The 20,265-nt window shown below is 42.1% G+C and overlaps 1 protein-coding gene across 1 annotated transcript in view; it reads right to left on the reverse strand.

Moving 5' to 3' along the window:
- The window catches only part of NCOA6 (nuclear receptor coactivator 6), a 44,521-nt gene that overhangs the window by 17,627 nt on the left and 6,629 nt on the right, over positions 1-20,265 (reverse strand). Inside the window, exons 2-10 of the mRNA XM_066561897.1 lie at positions 20,163-20,265; positions 14,477-14,629; positions 14,099-14,373; positions 11,089-11,244; positions 10,401-10,523; positions 8,861-8,989; positions 7,229-8,044; positions 4,378-4,524; positions 2,341-3,460 (exon numbers count right to left, since the gene is read on the reverse strand). Of these exons, the coding sequence (XP_066417994.1) occupies positions 2,341-3,460; positions 4,378-4,524; positions 7,229-8,044; positions 8,861-8,989; positions 10,401-10,523; positions 11,089-11,244; positions 14,099-14,333 (2,726 nt within the window). The 5' untranslated portion in view covers positions 14,334-14,373; positions 14,477-14,629; positions 20,163-20,265. The remainder of the gene's footprint in view (positions 1-2,340; positions 3,461-4,377; positions 4,525-7,228; positions 8,045-8,860; positions 8,990-10,400; positions 10,524-11,088; positions 11,245-14,098; positions 14,374-14,476; positions 14,630-20,162) is intronic.

The raw sequence follows: 20,265 nt of genomic DNA on the forward strand, positions 1-20,265 counted from the left end.
AAAATTTCTGAGGAAGAATGACAGAGAGGAAGCTGAGATGAAAAGCATTCTATTTGCTTCTGATGCAAGAGAAAGTGATCCAAATCGGATTTCATTCCTGCCAATTCCAAGGCAGGAAAATGCTGAGCTTGCCCAACAATGTGAGGGAAGCTGAGAGTGAGGGAGGCAGGAAGGTGTTACAGCCAGCTTTCACTGCACTCTCCCTCTTTTTACTGGAGAATAAACTCAGGAACTTTTGAAAGAACAGCTCCCTTCTTAATGCTTCTGCAAGGATTGAGTATTGATTTAGTCCACGCAGAACCAAAACACTCATCCATATCAGAACAACATTCTGGTTCCTTTGTTAACTGAAAATCTGATTCAAAACCTTATTTAGGAGCTGGAATTGAGCTGTCATAGCCCATTAGAAAAGCTGTAATTGAGACTTCCACTGTGAAAACTTTAATAAGGAAATAGTCTTGTGAGGCTTTGCAAGCTCAGAGGAAGAGCTTTATAGACACTTTTATTCATATTCCCAGGCCATACTGAGGCTGGGTGCTCATCAGTAAGACCAATGAAAACAAAATCATAAGAAGAGTTTAATTATTAATAGATTTTTTTTCAGAAGGTGGTGCCAACTCATCTGCTCCCTCTGAATGCTCTGTCACTTCCACAGCAAGGCACTTGCTACAGCAGTGGTTACCAGTGTTTTATGGAATCTGTTTGGACTGGAGGAAGTGGTGTCTGTGTCAGGTTTCTAAGTCACCCCAAAAGCTGCAGACTGGCCACACACTTGGTGCTGGCCAAGTTACTTTATCCAGGTTTCCACATCTGGCCACAGATTGTGTCCTCCTCCAGCTATAATCTGAGGTCACTCAGCAGCAGTGAGGACCTGACAAGCCATGCCATGACTGTACACAACTATACAGGAGAGCCTTGAAAAGCTTTGTTCCAAGGCCTGTTAAATTAGCATGCTTTGCTTTACCTTACAGCATTTCTGCATTTTATTTTTGTACTAGTTAAGCCAACTAATGATTGTCACAAAAGATCACTTGCTATAGATGATGTGTGTTTTTCGGTCCACAATTAAAATGTCCATGAGATTATTAATTCCACCTTCACAAAGGAATCTTGACACTGCAGAAAATGCAGACTGGGGCTACACACTGAATAACCAAGGGAAAAGTTAAAATATTGAACATTTTGCTTAGTACTTCATGCCAGCTTCTCTTTGCACTGAACTGAACACGTGTCCCTAGGAAAGGCAGCATAAACTTCAGGTTAAAAACATGATTATTCAAAGGGGCCAGACTGGTGGAACCAGAGCCACACCAGGATCTTCACGTGCTATTGCCATCTTTTTGTTTGGTTCTAAGAATTTAATTTTGATATTTGAATATTTCTGTGTTATAATTTTCTATGCAATTTTTTTTCATTTTTCCCTGATTGAAAACAATCCCCCCAAGTAGCATCAGGTAGGTTCCTGTTAATGCCCCATGGGCTCATCTGCAGCATCAGGATAATTAAATAAAGCATATCTGCCTTCACCATTTGAGCTGAATAATGGCACAGCAGCAGCAGCTACCACCCTGTGCTGGGTGATAGTGAACTGTCAATGGCAAATGCTCACAGGACAGATGGCCAAGAAAGAACATGCTGGCCAAAGAAGGAAGAGATTCTGCAGTCTTGTATTTTCACTAAAAAGACACATTCATTCATCATCTTTGAATCTTTGAATCTTTCCCACTGGCCTCCTCCCTCTCAAGAGCTGTAGGGTTTTGTTTTTTTTTTTCCTTTCCTAATCTCTGCTAGGCCAGGAAGACCAGCACTGCCTGGATTTGTTAATCTCATATCCAGAAAGTACCACATTCTTTCCTCTAAACTCTAGCTGCAGCTTCAACTAAGAGAGAAGTCCAGCTCAATTCCAGGCAGAAATGTGTCAGGATATGCACATGATTCAGGAAACAACCCCCCAAAATCTGTCCTGTACATGTTTTATGAAGGCTTCTAGTTCTTCTGAACATACTTCCCACCCTTTGATCGTGCCTGTCAAGACTGCTTAAAAAAAGGCAGCCTCCTCTTCCAAGGACTGTGGCACCATGGGCCACATGCTAAACTTCCTTCACCCAGTAAAGGTAAGGACAGTGCTGGTAGAATTGGGTTTATAACTGAGTTTGGATATTTGCATGTTATTTTTAATCTTGAACAAACATTCCAATGACCGACTCTTGAGAGAAACTGCTACAACATGAATAAAATACAAGTCCTTTCTCACCCATTACTTGCTGATAAAATATTGACAAGATGCCTGTGGGAATTTCTTCATGCCCCTTATAAAAAACACTGTAATATTAAACCTACGTTGTTTGTTCTAGCTGTTGATTATTTTTCTTCTTCCTTGGAGGCTTCTTCTTCTTTGGCTTGTTGGCATTCTGGTTATTCTGTTTGTTGTTCACACCAAAGTGCCCTGCTGAGATATCGCTCTGGAGCAGGTTAACCAAGAGCGGGCTTGTGAGCGTCACATCTTTATTGACAGGAAACACAGGGTTCTGCCCACAGGAAACCTGATTCCCATTGGGAGTTCCACTAAACCCTGTGTTGAAAGGCAGCCCATGGCCAGAGAAATGACTCCCTGAAGCATTGCTGTTTCCTTGCATTCCTTGCATATGAGAAGGCACCATGTTTGGCTGCTGCACAGGAACCTCAGGTAACATCTGTGTCAAGTTCCCATCGCTGTTTGTTGTGGTCGCCGTATCCCCAAGTTGCTGAGAGATGTGAGGACCGGGTCCAGTGGGCCTTAAAACTTGCCCTTGAATTCCCATCACCTGAGAAGGATTCCCATTCACAGGGCCCTGCTGTGCCATCATCTGCCCAGTGAACTGCACCATGTTTCCTTGCATGTTTGGGGTTGGTCCTCTCATCAGTTGAGCTGGCCCCGACATAACGTTGGACTGGTTTTGAGTACTAAAAGGCTGTTTATTCCCTTGCATCTGAGTGGTCATCATCTGCTCCATCATTGAGTTTTGCTGTAGCAAGACCTGGCCCTGAGGTCCCATCATCTGATTGTGTGTGGACATCATCTGCTGTCCCTGCTGGGGAATCATCTGTTTGGGTGGGGTCATCCTCTGGGGAGAGGGACCAAGATTTTGGTTTTGGGGTGTCACCATCATTTGGCCTTGCGGCATGAGCTGAGTTCGAGAAAGTATCATCTGGTTTTGAGGGTTCAGCGATCCCTGAGCCTGAATGTTCACCATCTGTCCTTGAGAGGACACAATTTGCTGATGCATCCCCATAAGCTGGGACTGTGGTCCTTGCTGAGGCTGTCCCTGCATATTGCCCATGTTAACTTGTGGCACCCCACTAGCACCAGCCTGCTGGTTGTTCATATTTCCATGAAGTCCCATTAGATTGGTCTGCATCATATTTGGTGGGCCATGTGCTGCTTGCATCTGAGTTTGAGGAGGTCCAGATCCTTGGCCACCTTAAGAAAATAAAAAGAAAATACCACTAAGAAACTAATTGGAGTGGTGCAAGAGTTTTCACACACTTAAATGTCTAGTACTCCAACATTGCTTTCCTCCCTTTACCAATAAACTGGCATATTTCATATATTTGCAGTCCTGGGATGCAAAGTTTGATGCTATAGATCCATGTTAGTTGTCAAAACAGAACATCATACATTTCAAAATAAACACTTGGACTGTACTTCTCCTGTATCCCACTGCACAGGACAGAACAGAAACTTAATTTCAGTTGTTATCTGCACCTAAGTTTGAAAATCTTCCACAATGTCACCTAACTCAGCAGAGTACTTCATAACCAAAATGAGCTTCAAAGCCTGAGGATGCTTTATAATGGGTTAAAGAATAAATGCACACAGAGTACTGATGAAATGACATCGTCAGGGTATCCATAATCCAGCCAAAAGACTAATAATTGAGTTGTGAAATGGAGGGAGACATTTGCGCATTAAAGATTTCATTTTCACACTTTAAGAAGTCGTCAGAAATTTTTGAAGGAAGTAATAAATAATCTTTTCAAAGCAGAACAAGATTATATTGCTATTCTGCTTCTAAGATAATTACACTCTTTTTTTCTGGACAAGAAGTTCCTTTTGTGTTGTTACATTTATTACCCGTTGCCTCCAAATTTCAGTGCTACCTTCCATCCAATTTCTCAACAGCTGCTTCTGAAGCCCAGACCCACAATCCACATCAATAATAATTAGATTTTGAGAAACATGAGCAGCCTTATGCTTTTCTTTTTCCCATCCAGCACTACACCCAGAGTGCTGCTGCTGGAGTTTCAGGGTTTGGGACGGGTGTGACACAGGAAAAGGCATCACGTGTTACAAAGGGAGAGTGGCAAAGGCTGAGGAGGGCCCCCCTGCAGTCAGACCTGAGTGCTGCACGCTCTGGCCGGCTGGCAGCTGCGGTGCTCCGCTGTTCCCTGGCGTTCCTGGAGCTGTGGAGGGCACCTGGCCCTGCAGGAAGTTCTGGTTAGCCTGGCCTGCAGGGAACCCCGGGGGCAGCCGCTTGGGCATTCCTGAACACGAGAATTTCCTGGTTAGTTAGTATGGGAAATGGGAAGGGAAAAAATAGACAAAATCTATAATTGGAATTGGAGAATACCTTTGAGTCTGTGCCGTCATATGACAGGTTTAGGCAGAAATTGTTTTTTGCCAATATATGAAATCCACTGAAGACGTTTATAGTTCTTACCTGTGCAACAATTCTGTCTAATAAATTACTATGACTAATTTCAAACTATTATTAAAGTACAAAACTTACTACCCAGAGAAGGTGAAAAGTGCACATTTGACCTTATAGAAACTAGAATTAAAGTAATGTGGTTTGTTGCTTTCTGCTCTACTGCATCTCTTAGCACACCCTTAACTTATTCAACATACACACAGAGAAATAACTGGTATTCTTGTTAGTGATGTGCTCCTCTCACCAACTCTGACACACCAGGCACACTCTCCTTATCAGTGCTGCTGTGTGCACACACTCAAAGGGTCTTTCCACCCTAGAGTGGGCTGAGGAACCCCACAGTTCAGTAGGTCCAGACCTGCTGCTCATTCAAGTAACTCTGCTATCACTGCTGCAAGAGCAAGGAATTCTTTGAGGCCCTCATGTGGCACAACAGCCACACTCTGGTAATCCCAACATCACTGCTGCCCTGGGACACACACAGAGGAAAAGCTCCCCTCTACCTGCCAGCGTGAGCAGCAGTGTGGATGGCTTTAAGTGAACCCACTTTTTAACTCACTGTCCACACAATGCCTCAGACTTTGAAGCAACCCTGCCCACTGCCCCCTTTATTTTCCTGACCCAGTGCCAGAATGTGACTTCAATTCCTTCTGCAGTTACAGCTTTCTTGCAAACCTAATTTTACTGCTTGTGCTAATTATCTGGTCTTAGGTTGTAATTAATATTTCAAGGTAATCAAGTCTATAGGCCAAAGACCAAATATATCTGCAAATACAGAAACAGAGTTATTGAAGCACCACATCACTGGACTCCAGCTTTGGTTCTGCTAAACTTTTGGGAACGTGTTTCATGTAAGAATGCTTGAACTGAGAAAAAAAATAAAGTGTTAGCTTGGCCTATTCCAAATCTGATATAAATTCCAATTTGCTAAATTGGCTGTGTGAAATGCAAAGTGTTTGAATGCATTCATTTCCACCAAACCTCTAAATGTAAGGTAGCTTAAAAATGGAAAGATCTATAATGACAAATTAACATATAAATTGCAACAAAGAATGAGTATGCAGAGAAGTCAGGCAAAAATCTCAGCAGTGGGAGCAACACAGCTTTGCTGAAACCAAGGAATTCTGTCTTTTAAAATCACCTGAGGATACAGCTCACAGCAGAATTGTTGATTTAGCAATAAGGTCTAAAATAAGACCAAATAACATATTTTGATAGTTTATTTCTGGTGTGACTCTTAACTCAGAAAAACTGAGGTTTGTTTGTAGTAGATTTAGTTAGGAAGCAGAACATGGAGATTATACTGGCTAAAGGTCCTGGCTAAGATTTCTGATGGGGACATATGGCTGGTGAGGCAAGACTGTAGGGAAATGTGACTGTAATAAATAATGAATAACTGCTTCCAGATGGAGACAAAATAAGATACACCAAGTGTAGGGCACTGGCAGATCCCAAGAGAACCTTGAAACACAGAAAATTCATTTGAATTCAAACAAGACCCATGGTACAAACGTTGAAAACAAGAAGCTTGTCCAGATCAGTAGACCAAGAAACAGGAATTCCTTTCAGTGTTTGGACAGATTTTGAATGCACAACATGAGAATGCAAGACACTAGAATGTACTTATGTGTGTGTAGGTGGACAAAGAATATGGGCCATAAGCACACAAAGAAATTATTTCAAAGGTTTAAGCAAGAACTGATGTATGGGACATGAGAACAGCCATCCAAGAGGAAGATGAACAAATGAGTGAGCAAAGAGAAGCATGGAAAATCTGCATGGAAATACAAAGGGCTCAAGAGAAAAAAAACAACCAAGGACACAAAAGAGATCCTGGAACTGACAAAAGAAATGCCTTCATTGTTAGAGAAGAACTCTAGGAGTAGTAAGGAAAAGAAGTGAGTGCATTGGTTCAAAGAGAAAACTAAAGACAACACAGCCAAATGAGAAACTAAAACATCCCTTAATGTCTTAATTTTAGGATAGGGGGTACAACAGCATGGCAACAATAGCTTTTTCCTCTTCAGATAGGAAGAAACTGGTGACAAAGAAAGGGTGAAGAAGCATCCACAACTTAGAAAGGAAGATGCAAAACAATGCTTCACTTCTGTATTAGAAAATGTAAATCATGATAGAGGAAGGTGAAGAGAGAAAAGAAGTGTTTTCATTACACTCTTGCAAAAAATCCTCCCCTTTCCCCCTAAAAAAAGAACAACCTCAAACCTAAACAAAATCCCCACACCATCTCTGAACACTCTAAGCTTGCTTAAAGGCAACAGAAGAGTTGTCAACAGGACAACTGGCAGTAATAAGTGCAGTGCACACAGCAACTCCTCCCTGACCCTTTGGGCATCTCTGTGACACTGCAGGACAGAGACAGAGTGATGTGGATGCTCCTTCACCAGTACCCACCTCACACTCCACCTATTTGTTGATTCTGTCTCATAAAGGATCTTTTCAGAACTAACAGCAATATTAGTTCTAGACTTTATGTTTCTTTTCCTTTTAAAATAAATGAAGGTCTCAGTGCTTCTTACCTCCTAAACCAGGGTGTAAACCTTGTGGACCTTGGTTTTGCTGCTGCATCACCATGAAGTTGGGGGGTACATTCCCCTGCTGCACCATAGGATTACGACTGGGAGAGCTGACAGGCTGCTGGAAGCCCTGGGGAAGAGTGCTGCTCTGGGCAGGCCTTGGTCCCAGCTGCTGCTGTGTCTGGTTAACGGTGGGAGATGAGGCAGGAGAGCCCTGCTGGAAGGAGGAGGGAGAAGAAGCAGGAGACTTATTGGTCAGGTGGGGCTGTTGTAGTGGGGTAGGAACCCGTGAGGGCCCTCCCTGAAGGCTTTTCATTTGAGGAGCAGTAAACTGGCCAGGATTGCTCATCTGGGGAAAGTTTGAATGAGCCTGAGAAGCTTGCTGGCTTCCAAAAGGATATGGAGGTGGAGGATGAGTAGGAGTTTGTACTGTTGCTAGAGATGGTCTTGCTTGAAGCTGCTGCTGCATTTGTCCAGGCAGCGGGGCCTTTTTCCAGCCCTGGTTCACTGTCAATGTACCCAGTGCTCCCTGGGTTGGAGGAGGCTGGAGTGCTCCAGAAGGAAGCTGGTTCCAGCCAGGGGGAACTGGAACCTGTGCTGGTGAAGTGAATGAAGGTCGAATACCCTGCGGTGGCTGCTGATGTGGCTGGGGAGGCCGATTCTGCAACTGCTGCTGCTGCTGGAGCTGCTGAAAGTTGGCTGAGTTCATCTGCCTGTTTACAGGAACTGACTGCATTGAATGGAGCTGAGGAGCTAAAGATCCAGATGGATGATTTTGTTGCTGCATATTTAGCCCAGATAAGAGTGGGTCCATTGCATCTAATAAAATAGCAAAGAAAAATAATTTTTAAAAAACCCTACTGTAGACAAAACCCATCCCAAAACAACAAAGGCTAAATTGCTTGCTTGCATTTTCTTACTCTGCATAAAAAATTCGTATTCCAGAGAAGCCAGGTCTTATCAATTTACATCCTCTAAAATAAAGCACAACAGCCCCACAATGCTACAGACTGATGTAAGCCTTCTACACACTCAGAACTGCAGAATCACAGAGTATCTCAGCTGGAAGGACCATTGAGTCCAAATCCCTGCTCCTGGCAGGATCACCTAAAACTAAACCACAGGACAAAGAGCATCATTCAGACACTCCCTGAACTCTGTCAGGCTGACATGACTGCTTCCCTGGGGAACCTGTGAAGAATAACCCCCAAACATTCACACCCACCAGACCCCCAGTCCTTAACTTACCAGTCCATCTACCCTTCCTGAAAAGAAGGGAAAGAAGAGCACCAGAAATATTCCTGCCTCATTGAACTAATCCTTCTCTTACCTTCAAGCTAAACATAAAGATCAGTCATGACAGTTCAAGTGCAAAAATACAATTGCCATTGCTCAACATACTTGAACAAAACACCAAGCAAGCTGGTGACTTATTAGGCACCCCAATTATTTGAAAAAATTTAACAGATTAAGGGGGTAGGGAGGTTTTCACAGAAAGAATAGCTCCCAGAAAGGCAGGGAAAATGCTCCAGAACAATTCTGGAGTACTCTCATGAGTACACACTCAAGCCTGTGTGCTGAAGAATCAAAGTTTAAGAACTTTTTCAGATCAGTATTATGACTAAATTTTACCACCTGGCTGTGAGGAAGGCCGAGGTGTTCGTGGCTGCAGCTCAGCACTAGCACCACTTGCCACCATAGAGGAGGGCACATTTCCACCCTGGGACATCATGACAGCTGCAGCATTGCTCATTCTTATTAAACCTTAAAAAATAAAAATAGAAATCATCAAGTCTTGCAGTTACATAGAGAAGAATTTTACATTTTTTTTTCTTTTAACAAGAAAAAAAATAATTGTCAGTAAAACAATTCTTTAGACTTCAAGAATTGTTTGTCCAAAATAACCTGAGGATACACCTCTCTGTCTGAAAGCTCAGATTCCCTGGTATCAAACAAACAAGTTCAGGTCATGCTGTAGGTCTTTAACAGCAAATTTTTAAAAAGAGTACAAATGAAAACACTACTGACTCATGAATTAATGTGAGCCTGATCTGCCACTGAAAGCGCCAAGTGACAAGATTGTATCAAAGCTGTACATGTAACTCAGGTTTTTGCAACATCTGAAACTAGAAAGTAACTGAGGTGTTGCAAGAGGAACAAAAATTTCAATGTTTCACTTCCACAGACTGTAATTTTCTAAAATGATTGCTACTGTTGCCCTGTTGGTTCTGTTGCTGTTTTGTTGTTGACCTGCAGACAGGAAATGAAGGCACTGATGCTGACAGTGGAGAGTAGAGCCCTTCTTCAAAATGCTTTAGTCTTTGTTAAGGACAAAAATTTCACTACTGTTTAATTAGCTTTCTACAAAGCTGAAATGTTCTTTCCATTCATTCTCCTCAACGGCCACAAATGCATCTTAGATAAACTGACCAGAAATGCTCCTGGTTTAATTGCTTTAAATTCCATTTACTAAAATATTAGTTATTTAATGCTGCCTTATGATTCAGCTATTTTAATAAATTAGATAGTAGCTTTCTTTGTAAAAACTCTTTGTCAAATTTGAGTTTTGTAGTTAAAAATTCCTTATGAGTATACAATACTCTAAAACACAGTTAAAAAACGACACATTTCCACAGAAATCCCATCTTTATGATCAGATCTCAAAAGTTTATCAGAAAATAAGAAGAGAGTAACAATTACAGTGTCCCATCCTTCCCATAATTCTAATGGATTTAATCTAAGTCAGTTTATTGTACACTGAATCAAGACTTTTGCACATTTCCATAAAGGGAACCAAGCGGAACACTCTGAAAATTTGTGCATATTTCAAAGTGAATTCACTACACTCAACTCATCTGCTTCAATACACTGTATGTAAAAACCCCAACCAAACCAACTACCCAACAAAACCCCGAACCACCACACCTTCACAATACCTGAAAACAAACCAATGGGCCCTGCCAAAACCACCCCAATGTTTGTGGGACACAATGCACCCAACAATAAATTTACATAACACAGGACATGGTTTGATAGCATGGAACAAGACCAGACATTAATTTAAATGGCAGTTAGAATTCTGCAAACAAGAGTTGCTGTAACCAGTGGAGTTCCATGAGCCCAGCAGTAAATGTGGAGTGTCTGAAGCAGCAGGAGAAGGCCTGGGGGGATTTACCTTGCCCCCCCTGCATGGGGAATCCCGTGTCCATGCGCATGGCGGTGCTCGCTCCCAGGGGCCCGTTGATCCGCACATCCTGGCTCCTGCTCTGGCCTAAAGCCAAGTTGATGGCACCTTCCCCTAAAGCAAGGCACAGCTTGGGTGAACAGGAGAAACAGAAAAGCAGAGCAGACTTTTGCAAAAGGACATTCAAGAGATGCCAAGGAAGGAAGAACAGGCTTCACCTCCAGGGGATGCTTTAGAAGGACACTTGCACATCACTGCACTCCTCTGGATTTCAGTTTTAAGAAGAACAAATGTCATGACAAGCATTGCCTGCCCTTGATTCCATCCTGAGGGTGCTCCTGGACAACTGTCCAGAATGGACATGGTAACTGTGAAAGCCACTGAAAATTTGTCCTAAAGAAAGCCTCATATGAAACACCAGGGAAAGAAGATCAGCCAACCCTTTCCCAGTCAACCCACAGACAACATTTTTCAGGAGGGTTCCTGGTGCCCAGAGCATTTCCAGCTTTCATTTTTATTATTAGTAAATGTTATTCTTGAAAGAATTAAAATCCTGAGCTATCTTTTTCACTAAAGCCAAAGTAGAAATTACAAGTTTTGCAGCGCTAACCAAATACACAAAACTGCTTTTTGAGTCTAGTTAAATCTGAGCTTTGGAAGCAGATGAGGTGTGAAATACCTTCAATCTGAACGGAGAGAATGCCCAGGTCTCGGAGCTGCTGGTTGTTGTTCTGAGCCAGGATTCGCAGCCGCTCGGCAGCTTCCCGGGGGATGTTGAAGGTGACACGGACGCTGTTCCAGGGCTCTATCTTCTGCACTTTCAACTTGTTGGATTCTTAGAAGAAAAACAATCAAAGTCAGTGCAAAGGCAGTTCATAAGCACATCTGATGAAACAACTTGGTTAAAAGGTTGAAGAAAATGAAGCCCTATTTAGCTTTGAAAATTGTCAGTGCTCAGTTGCAGGTGGAGGAGATTTTTCCCCACACAGGTGTACAGCAACCAATGCTGCCAAACCACATCAGGGATTTTCCAAAAAATTAGCAGTAAAAAAACTACTCAAATGACAACTAATGCAATAGACAACAGAATCACTTGATAGTATTACTTAAAAATGGAAATATTCTGTGGATAAACTACTTTGGAAAGATAAGAAAATATCTAATAAAACAGATTTCATACAATTATAGGTATTAGGTTTGGGCTGGAAGGGACCTTAAAGCCCATCTCATCCCACCCCCTGCCATGGGCAGGAACACCTTCCACTATCCCAGGTTGCTCCAAGCCCCACTCAGCCTGGCCCTGGGCACTGCCAGGGATGGGACAGCCACAGCTGCTCTGGGCAGCCTGTACCAGGGCCTGCCCACCCTCACAGGGAACAATTTCCTCCTAATATCCCATCTAAAATCTACACTCCTTCATCTTAAAGCCATTCCCCCTTGTCCTGGCACTCCACCCTTTGCCCCCAGTCCCTCTCCAGCTCTCCTGGAGCCCCTTTGGGCACTGAAAGGGGCTCCAAGGTGTCCCTGGAGCTCCCTCTTCTCCAGGTGAGCACCCCCATTTCTCCCAGCCTGTCCCAGAGCAGAGGGGCTCCAGCCCTGGGTTACAGTACAGTGAACTGTACATGTCTGGTTTGGGAACCAGATGAATGTGGGGAAAAAGTGACTACAGAAATGAAATGCTTGAAATATTTGCGACCAGTGCCAACAGACTCCTAGCAATTTTCATTGATTTCTACCTTCTTATTTAGTTTTCTGGGTAAGCATTTCAAATCCACTGCCAAAAAGCATCTCAAAGTCATGCAAGATATTCACTTGCAGGTTTTCTGAACACCTGTTCTACAAATGAGCGTTTCTACATAGATCAGTGGTTTTCACAGTAACTGCAGAAAGGTTGGGCAGTTAGGTTGGATACATTATCCAAAGTGATATCTACCTAAATGATTGCTACAAAATGCAGTTAAGGATAATTTTAAAAATACTCCCAATATAGCTTTATAAGTTTCCAGTTTCTATCTTTCTGTAAAGAAAGTTCCTCTCAAAACAGAAAGCACTGACCCAAATTTTCATCAGCCAGCTCCTCCACTGTAACCTCAGATTTACTAAGCATTTGCTAACTTTTGAGGTCTGAAAAACATGTTAGTTAAGAATGCCAACACTCACTCCTATTTAGGAAGCTCTTGTTCACCCCTAGTTCACCAAGCCCCTTGTGCTGCTACAGTAATGGAATTATTAAATTCATCCTCATTCCATCTATAAACCTGGTTTTGGCTGGAAACATGGCAGGAGGAGTTTTAAAATCTCCTTTTGTTTTAAAATCCCCTTTTGAACAATCCCATATTTTCTGCCATTAATGTTCTAATATTTTACATAGAAAAATTGTATCATCAGTTTCAGTATTTCTATTTATTTGTACCCAAGTTTCTCATTTTTCAAGCACTGCATCAGCCAAGATAACCCCATGCTATTTACTAACTCTGAATTCAGGATATCCTATTTTGCTCTGAATCTGAATAACTCTGAAGTTATTTAAATAACTTCACACACAGATAATTTTCAAATTAACTGGACATTGATTTTAAAAATTTGCTTTCTCAGCTGAGGTCTGAATCTTTATTAATCCTGGCATTAATATTTATGACAGACTCAGCATGCAGATGCCTCTATATAACGAAGATGACTATGTGCAGTCATAGACTGAATTTATTTTATATCAAAAATGACACAATTATCTGTGATATTACAAACATCCCTTCACACCAGAAATGGTCTGTTAGTTTACATCTCCTTCCAACTGTTTGTAAGACACAGCTCAAAACTGGTATTTCTTAACAGTATTTTTGTCTTATCCCAGCTTTTTTATCTCTCTGAGCAACAGCAAGAACCCAACAAACTGATGCCAGCTGACTAGATGGACAAAATCGAAAGAAAGAAATAAAGTGACAAAGAAATTCAGTTTGGTTATTGAGAAGTAATGTGTTATTTTCCTGAAAATGTGTTTGACACTGTTGAAGAAAACAATCAAGGCTACCTAACTGAACAGCCAACAGTAATCAGCACAGGACCTTTTGCAACATGCTCAGACAGGGGACAAATGTCTTTTTCCAGATCTAAACATGCTGGTAAAAGATGTCCCCAAGAGCCTGTTATCACTGACTTGCCATGGAGCTGTTCCCAGAGCTGGCTGAGCATTCAGGGGTATATCAGGGCACTACCCATTCCCCAACACAAATCAATCAATCAGTCAGGTAGGGTAGGTCAGAAAAGGGCAGTAATGTCATAGGTACTGGAAAGTGAACCCATTCTCAGATGAACTGTAATTGTTTAAATTGGACAGTTTGGGTAGTAAAACATCTCCTCCCGTGTGAACAAGCCTGGTTTCACTTATTTATAACACAGCCATGTGTAATAGAGGGACATGAAAGAGAATAAAACCAGGTGAAATGTGGAAACAGAAGAAAAATTAATGAACTTGCCAAATACATCAGTTTTAAGCAACAAAACAACTGTAGGCACTTGTAGTCTGCATTTCTGAGAAGAACAGCTTGCAAATTCACTAAGAATAGCTCCAAGGAATTATCATTGCAAACTAAGTTGCTCAAACCCAATATAATCTATTTTTTGTGCAAGTACCCTGACTACCTAAATAAGCATTTTAAGGACAGCTGGAAAGTGACAAGAAGGCACATTACCCATGTGTAAAAGGCCAGGCACATTCTCCAGTATGGTATCCAGCTTCTGCTCAAAGTCTCTGTCACTTATATTTCCTTTAAAAGCCACAAAGATTGTGGAATCCCCAGGACCAGCCTCCTGTTTCAGTTCATCTTCCTCCAGTCCTGAATCAAAATCCACCTCTAAGTCTTCCATAGCTGAGGAGTACAAGGAGGCATATGTATCTTTTAAGTTAGGTAGATCATCCAAAACCATTGTTTCCAACAATGGGAGCCTGTCAGACGTCAAGGTGATGCTTGGAAGGGAAAAAGAGAATTATAATACATATAATAATCATTGGGTAAGGACATTAACAGCTGCTTTCAATAGCACATTTGGTCATTGACAGAAAAACCTACCTGGTGACCCACTATTGGGCTCTGTGAATCCAACTGTGTGAGGCTGAAAATGGGGGCCATGGCAGTGCCCAAGCTGTTCCTCCACTAGGACAAACAGAAGGGGGTTCCTGGCAGAACCGTGCTGCACGTGGCTTGAGAAGTATTCCAGTTGATCTAAAAGACAGACAGGTAGAAAGGAAGGTAGAGGTTAAAAAAGCCAGAGGAAAATGAATTTTATTAATTTCTGTATCACACAGGGGACAAGCAAGCACCTAGTATCAATGCTGCAGTGCCTGACTGTCAGGAGACTAAAACTCACAGCAACAGCTGAATTACAGAATGATAGGAAGGGCCACCAAATTTAATTTTAGAGACTGCAGATGCAATAGGTCCAAAGCAGTAGGAAAGCCACAGCATGTTTTTACCAGGAGAAATGTAGCATTTGAAAAATATTTTACTCACATCCAGCTAAATCTCAGGCATATTGTGCCTACTTTCCTAAAGTTTGTAAAGATTTAGTGTTTTCAGCTTCTTGCACGTAACAACCTGAAATCTGCTCTCCCTGTCACAGCCCACAATTCCCACCATGCCTCCAGATCACACTCAGATAAGAATGAATTCAGGAAGTCAAGTCCCACGCCTGATGGATCTTGCTTAATGAAATATCTGAACTTTGCAATAAACTTTGACATTATGACATTAAACTAATCGAAGTTACAGAAGTACAATCTGTGATAAAAGTATCCCTCAGCTCTCGGTGTATCCTATGTTAGGATACACATTTTCCCACTCCATCACAGGGCAATGGCACTGTCCTTTCCAGGTGACACATCTGCTCTAACACTCAGCACTTTGCAAATTCTGCTAAAAGATTCAAACCACCTGTAGAAACAACCAAAAAAGGGACCTGTTCCTGACCACCACAGTCAAAATCAAACCCATTCACCAGCCAGTACTGCCAAGATCTGATAACTCCAAAGCTGTGGGTATTTGGCACAACCCAGCCAGAAGGTTTAGCTCAGGACAACATAGCCTTGAAGAGGACACAGATTGGGGTTTGGGCAGAGGTTCAAGTTCCCAACACAAAACCACAACTTTGAGATGAAACGTGAGCTGCAGATCCTGGCCAGGAAACAGCCTTTTCTAATTAAAAAAATCTAACAATGTTAGAAAAGCCCAGATTCAGCTCTGCACTGTTTGCACACTCACACAAGGCTGCTGAAGGGACAATATTCCAAAGGAAAAATCAGGGGCTTGAAGTCACAAATTCCCATTGCTTTTGGTCAGATCTCTACACATACACTCACTACATTTACAAAATACTGTGATTTTTTTCTCCCTTGCAACTCTACCCCACTCCAGGCAATCCAACAGCACTAAGGAAAACTCCCCTATTTACATGGAGTTTCTCTCTCATTCTGCAGCAGCAGGATGCAGATTAAAAACCAAGCAAATTTTGTCTCACAAGCTCTTCTGCAGTCCTGCATCAGAAAATAAGGTCAATGTTTCACAGGTACTGACCTATTTTCATAGTGCTTTCATATACTCATTATTGCCATGGAAACTTTAAAGATGGGCAGTAGAGAAATAAATTTTAAAAATTCATTACCAGGTGAACACAGAGACAATTAAATCTTTTTTCTTTCCCTTCTTGCTTGGCTTTGTGTCTAAATTACAGCTCTGAGTGTTGGCACCTCCATTAAGGCAAACTCTTCAGTTTCGTGTCAGGTGCCCAGATAATGAGAATCACAAGTAATAGGAGTCTGTAAAAAATGTTTGAACTGATTTTCACACAATTTCTTGGACAAGTAACTTCCTTACCCGAGCTGGCTTTACACTAACCAGGAGGACAGTCCTTCTCCTTCTGCATTCCTACATCTTTTATTCCACATCCACTCCTCTGGGAGAGAGGAGCTGAGGGTCCTACACAAATGGCCTTTTTAATGGCCAAACACAGCCATTCTGTGCAAGGACTGAGGCAAGCACCCTTGAAATATAAGCACTATATTTTGAGGAAAATTAAATAGAATGTTATTTGTCAGAAAATCATGAGTAAATTTTTTAGGGAGAGACATTTCAGCTCAAAATACAGGCTCCTACATGTTGAAAAGGTACAACTGTTTGGAGGTGATGGGATGTTGCACCTGCAGTGAGAAACATAAGTATCCCTGACAATCCCTAACACCAAAAACAAAAAGAATTTATCTACAAGAACACAAACATTTCAGATCTTTTTTTAATAGAGGTGTCTGAAGCCTCCATCTTCCCTGTGAAAGAGCAGAAGATTCCCAGATTGCTTAAATCTGGTTTTTAAACAATTCATAAAAATGCTGCAACTTAGACCAAATTTCATCAACCTCATCTGAATGTGCTAAAATCTGACAGGATTTGTTGAAGTTATTGCCCTTTGTAAACACTATCATAATTCTTCCTCCCAAGAGCCTCTTTTGCACACGTTAGTGGGTCAGTTGTTTTGTCCATAGGTGAGAGTGCCTGGGAGCTCCTGGCTCCAGCAGCCCAGGCTGTGCCCTGCATGCACCCTTTGGACACTCTGCTCTGTGTGGGCTGAGCTCTTCTGTCCCCATACAACAGTGCAGGTGCATTTTGACCATTTATCTGTTATTTGGCTGTTTTGAATACTGAATATTCAAAATATTTGAATATTTGAATATACTGAATATTTGGCTGTTTTGTACTGAATAAGTACAGTCTAATTAGAGTTTTCTAAATCCCAAAGGACCACAGGCCTTGTTCCAGCTGACTCAGAGAACCACAGGACCGCAGGGATATTGTGAGGGAAGGAAACAAACCAAGACCAAGGTTTAAATTTTACCTCCCAGATGAGCACATATAGATAGCTACAGCTCCCTTTGCATTTTTTCTTCACATTATGCTCCTCAAGGATCTCTGCTACATTCATCTGCACCCTTTCCCTCCAAAACACATGAACTTTTGTCTGTTCCTATGCTCAGTTATCATTTATCTCACGTATGACATGAGAAAGTGACGATTTGCAAAATTTTCCTTTTCAGGCAGTGCACAGCACACCATCCATATCAGAGCAAATGAATCCCAGCTGCACAGCATCCTAACAACTTCTGTAATCTCATGGTTCTAGGGTTGGCTTCCATAAATCCTGAGCAAGCACTTGATCATAATTAGCAGGTACCTTCCCTCAATTCTTTTCCACACAAACACAAGAAGCCTTCAGCACAAGCACACACAGGTAAAACAGTGCACATTCAACAATCCCTTAAACCAGAACTCCCAGCAGGGTATGGAAGGTCTCTGACAAGTAAGAACCACCCCTGAACTGATCTGCACAACCACAGCACACTTCAGGAACCTGAGCACCCATGCTCACTTGGCAGCATAAGAAGGTCTCTGACCATCATCCTTCCTTCAAAAAGCACACATGGCCTCCTTCCTGCCCCTGCTCCTTTAGAGTTTCCAAATTAGTATTTCCCATTATACAATTGTTTCTGGAAAGTCAGAGCAAGTCTAGTGCTACCACATGGAACCATTTACCCTCACACCACGCCTGGAACTGGCTACAGCAACAAAACCATTGCTATGCCTCTTTATTATAAAGTTGGTCTTGTTCAGTACAGTCTAATTATTAAAAATATCGAACTGAAGTAAGAGAGGTGGGTCCTGTGGTTCTCTGAGTCAGGTGAAACAAGGCCTGTGGTCCTTTGGGATTTAGAAAACTCTAATTAGACTGTACTTATTCAGTACAGCCAAATAACAGATAAATGGTCAAAATGCACCTGCACTGTTGTATGGGGACAGAAGAGCTCAGCCCACGAAGAGCAGAGTGTCCAAAGGGTGCATGCAGGGCACAGCCTGGGCTGCTGGAGCCAGGAGCTCCCAGGCACACTCAGCTTATGGACAAAACAACTGACCCACTAACATGTGCAAAAGAGGCTCCTCAGGGAAGAATTCCCACAGGATAGAGGATGCTGCAGTTGAGACCTGGGCACACACACACCTGGGGAGCCCCAAGGTATTTTACTGTGCCCTGTGCTGTCCCCAGCAGCCTGACAGGCAGCCTGCACAACAAACCCAGCACCATGTGGCTGGGCAAGCCTTGGAAAATCCCATCCAGAGCCCAGGACAGATGGGATTAGAGCAAAATCTGAAACAGCCAGCTGTCACTAGGCAGGAAGCAGCTGAACATGGGAAAGCTGGCAAGGCTCTGGAGTACCTGGAAGTGCTGGTCTCTGGTCTCTGGAGTGAAAAAAACAACACAAAGGAAAAAAAAACCCAAATGGTACCTTGGTATTTTTGCCCCAAGGTTCACTCAACTGATCCAAATTTATGTCAGTTAGTCTCTTAAACAAAACTTGAAATCTCTTGTCCTGTTTTCCCTTATCTACTGCACTACACAGAGCACACAGTCAAAGCAAGGCTTTGTCTGGCCACCTGTTACAGGTTTTCTGCCACAGTCTATTGATTGCCAAGCTTTTCAATGTATTCAAAATAAACACTTTCACAGCTGATGTCACATCAGAACCTGCACTCTTGCAAAACAAATAAAAAGTACTAAAACCATGCTCTACATCTCAACAAGTACTCCTCCAAATTACACAAAAGATTGGGAAGGATGAGAACAGAAGGAAGGATGGATTGATGCCCTTCACTAGCAGATGGCACAAGCTGGCACTAAGCAGGGTCCTCATCTTCACACTGACCATTATTTAAAGCTGCAACATGGAAGGGAAAGACATGATGGTACAGCCAAACCCCTTGGGGAAACCAGAATTGAGAGTGAGGAGGAAAAGTCTGGGATAGCAGTAGCAATGCAATTTCTAAAGGATTCATGTTGCATTTGCTGTCACTTAAAAATGGTTTTCAAGTGACTTAATAGAAAAAAAAATCAGGAATAAAGGATGTCTTGGAAAATACACTTTAATGTTTTCTGATTCCTTTGTTGTAGGTGTCAGTGAGAAAAATATGTAGAGATTTTCATGATGGGACAGAAGAGGTTCAGCATTGCCAGAACAGTACTGAGAGGATGGCTTTCTTTTAGCCTGTGCACTGGCACAGTCACAGAGGCTGTGTTTAAAGTATAACACCCATAAACCCCTGAAACACTGATCACAGCACTGTCTCTCCTGGAGATTTGGTAACAGTGTATTATCCTCCTACAACTGTTTCCTTTATTGCCCAGCATAGCACCTGCCCATCTTAGAGCTTGTTGAACCTGAGCAATGAATAAAGCTAGACCCATATCCATTCTATGATACAAAGATTAAAATAATATGGCTTTGGGGAAAAAAAAAACCAAACAAAAACCCACAGAACAAAAAACCCAACAAAACTTTTAAACAAGTTCTAGGCAAGTGTATATAACAATATAACACAAGGAGAATAAATAAGGCTAAGAATCATGGTTATAATATGAAAGAATACCTAAAAATAAACATGCACCAAAATTTCCTCTAAAACAACTTAGCCAGGGTTCCAGTAATTTTGAACTTCAAACATTGGTGTTAGATGAATGACACAACTAAAGCATCTCAACTGTTCTCCTTGGGAGGAGCAGCCACAAACCTGGTGGCAAATAGCCCTAACCCTGTATGGCCAAGTGGGAAGTCAGCTCTGGAGCCAGCCCAGCTCTGCAAACACAGCAGTGAGGAGAGGCAGGGGGAGAATTTATAAAAACAACAGATATTCAGATGCATCATATGTTTATTTTACCTACCAAAACAAATTTCACAACTTCAGTATTGTGGGGTGTGCAACAGGACTTCAGGTAATTCCAGACTGGCAAACATGGTTAAACAGAAAGTCCCAAATATGGAATC

This window comes from Molothrus aeneus, chromosome 17 (assembly GCF_037042795.1).
Source record: "Molothrus aeneus isolate 106 chromosome 17, BPBGC_Maene_1.0, whole genome shotgun sequence".
NCBI lineage: Eukaryota > Metazoa > Chordata > Aves > Passeriformes > Icteridae > Molothrus > Molothrus aeneus.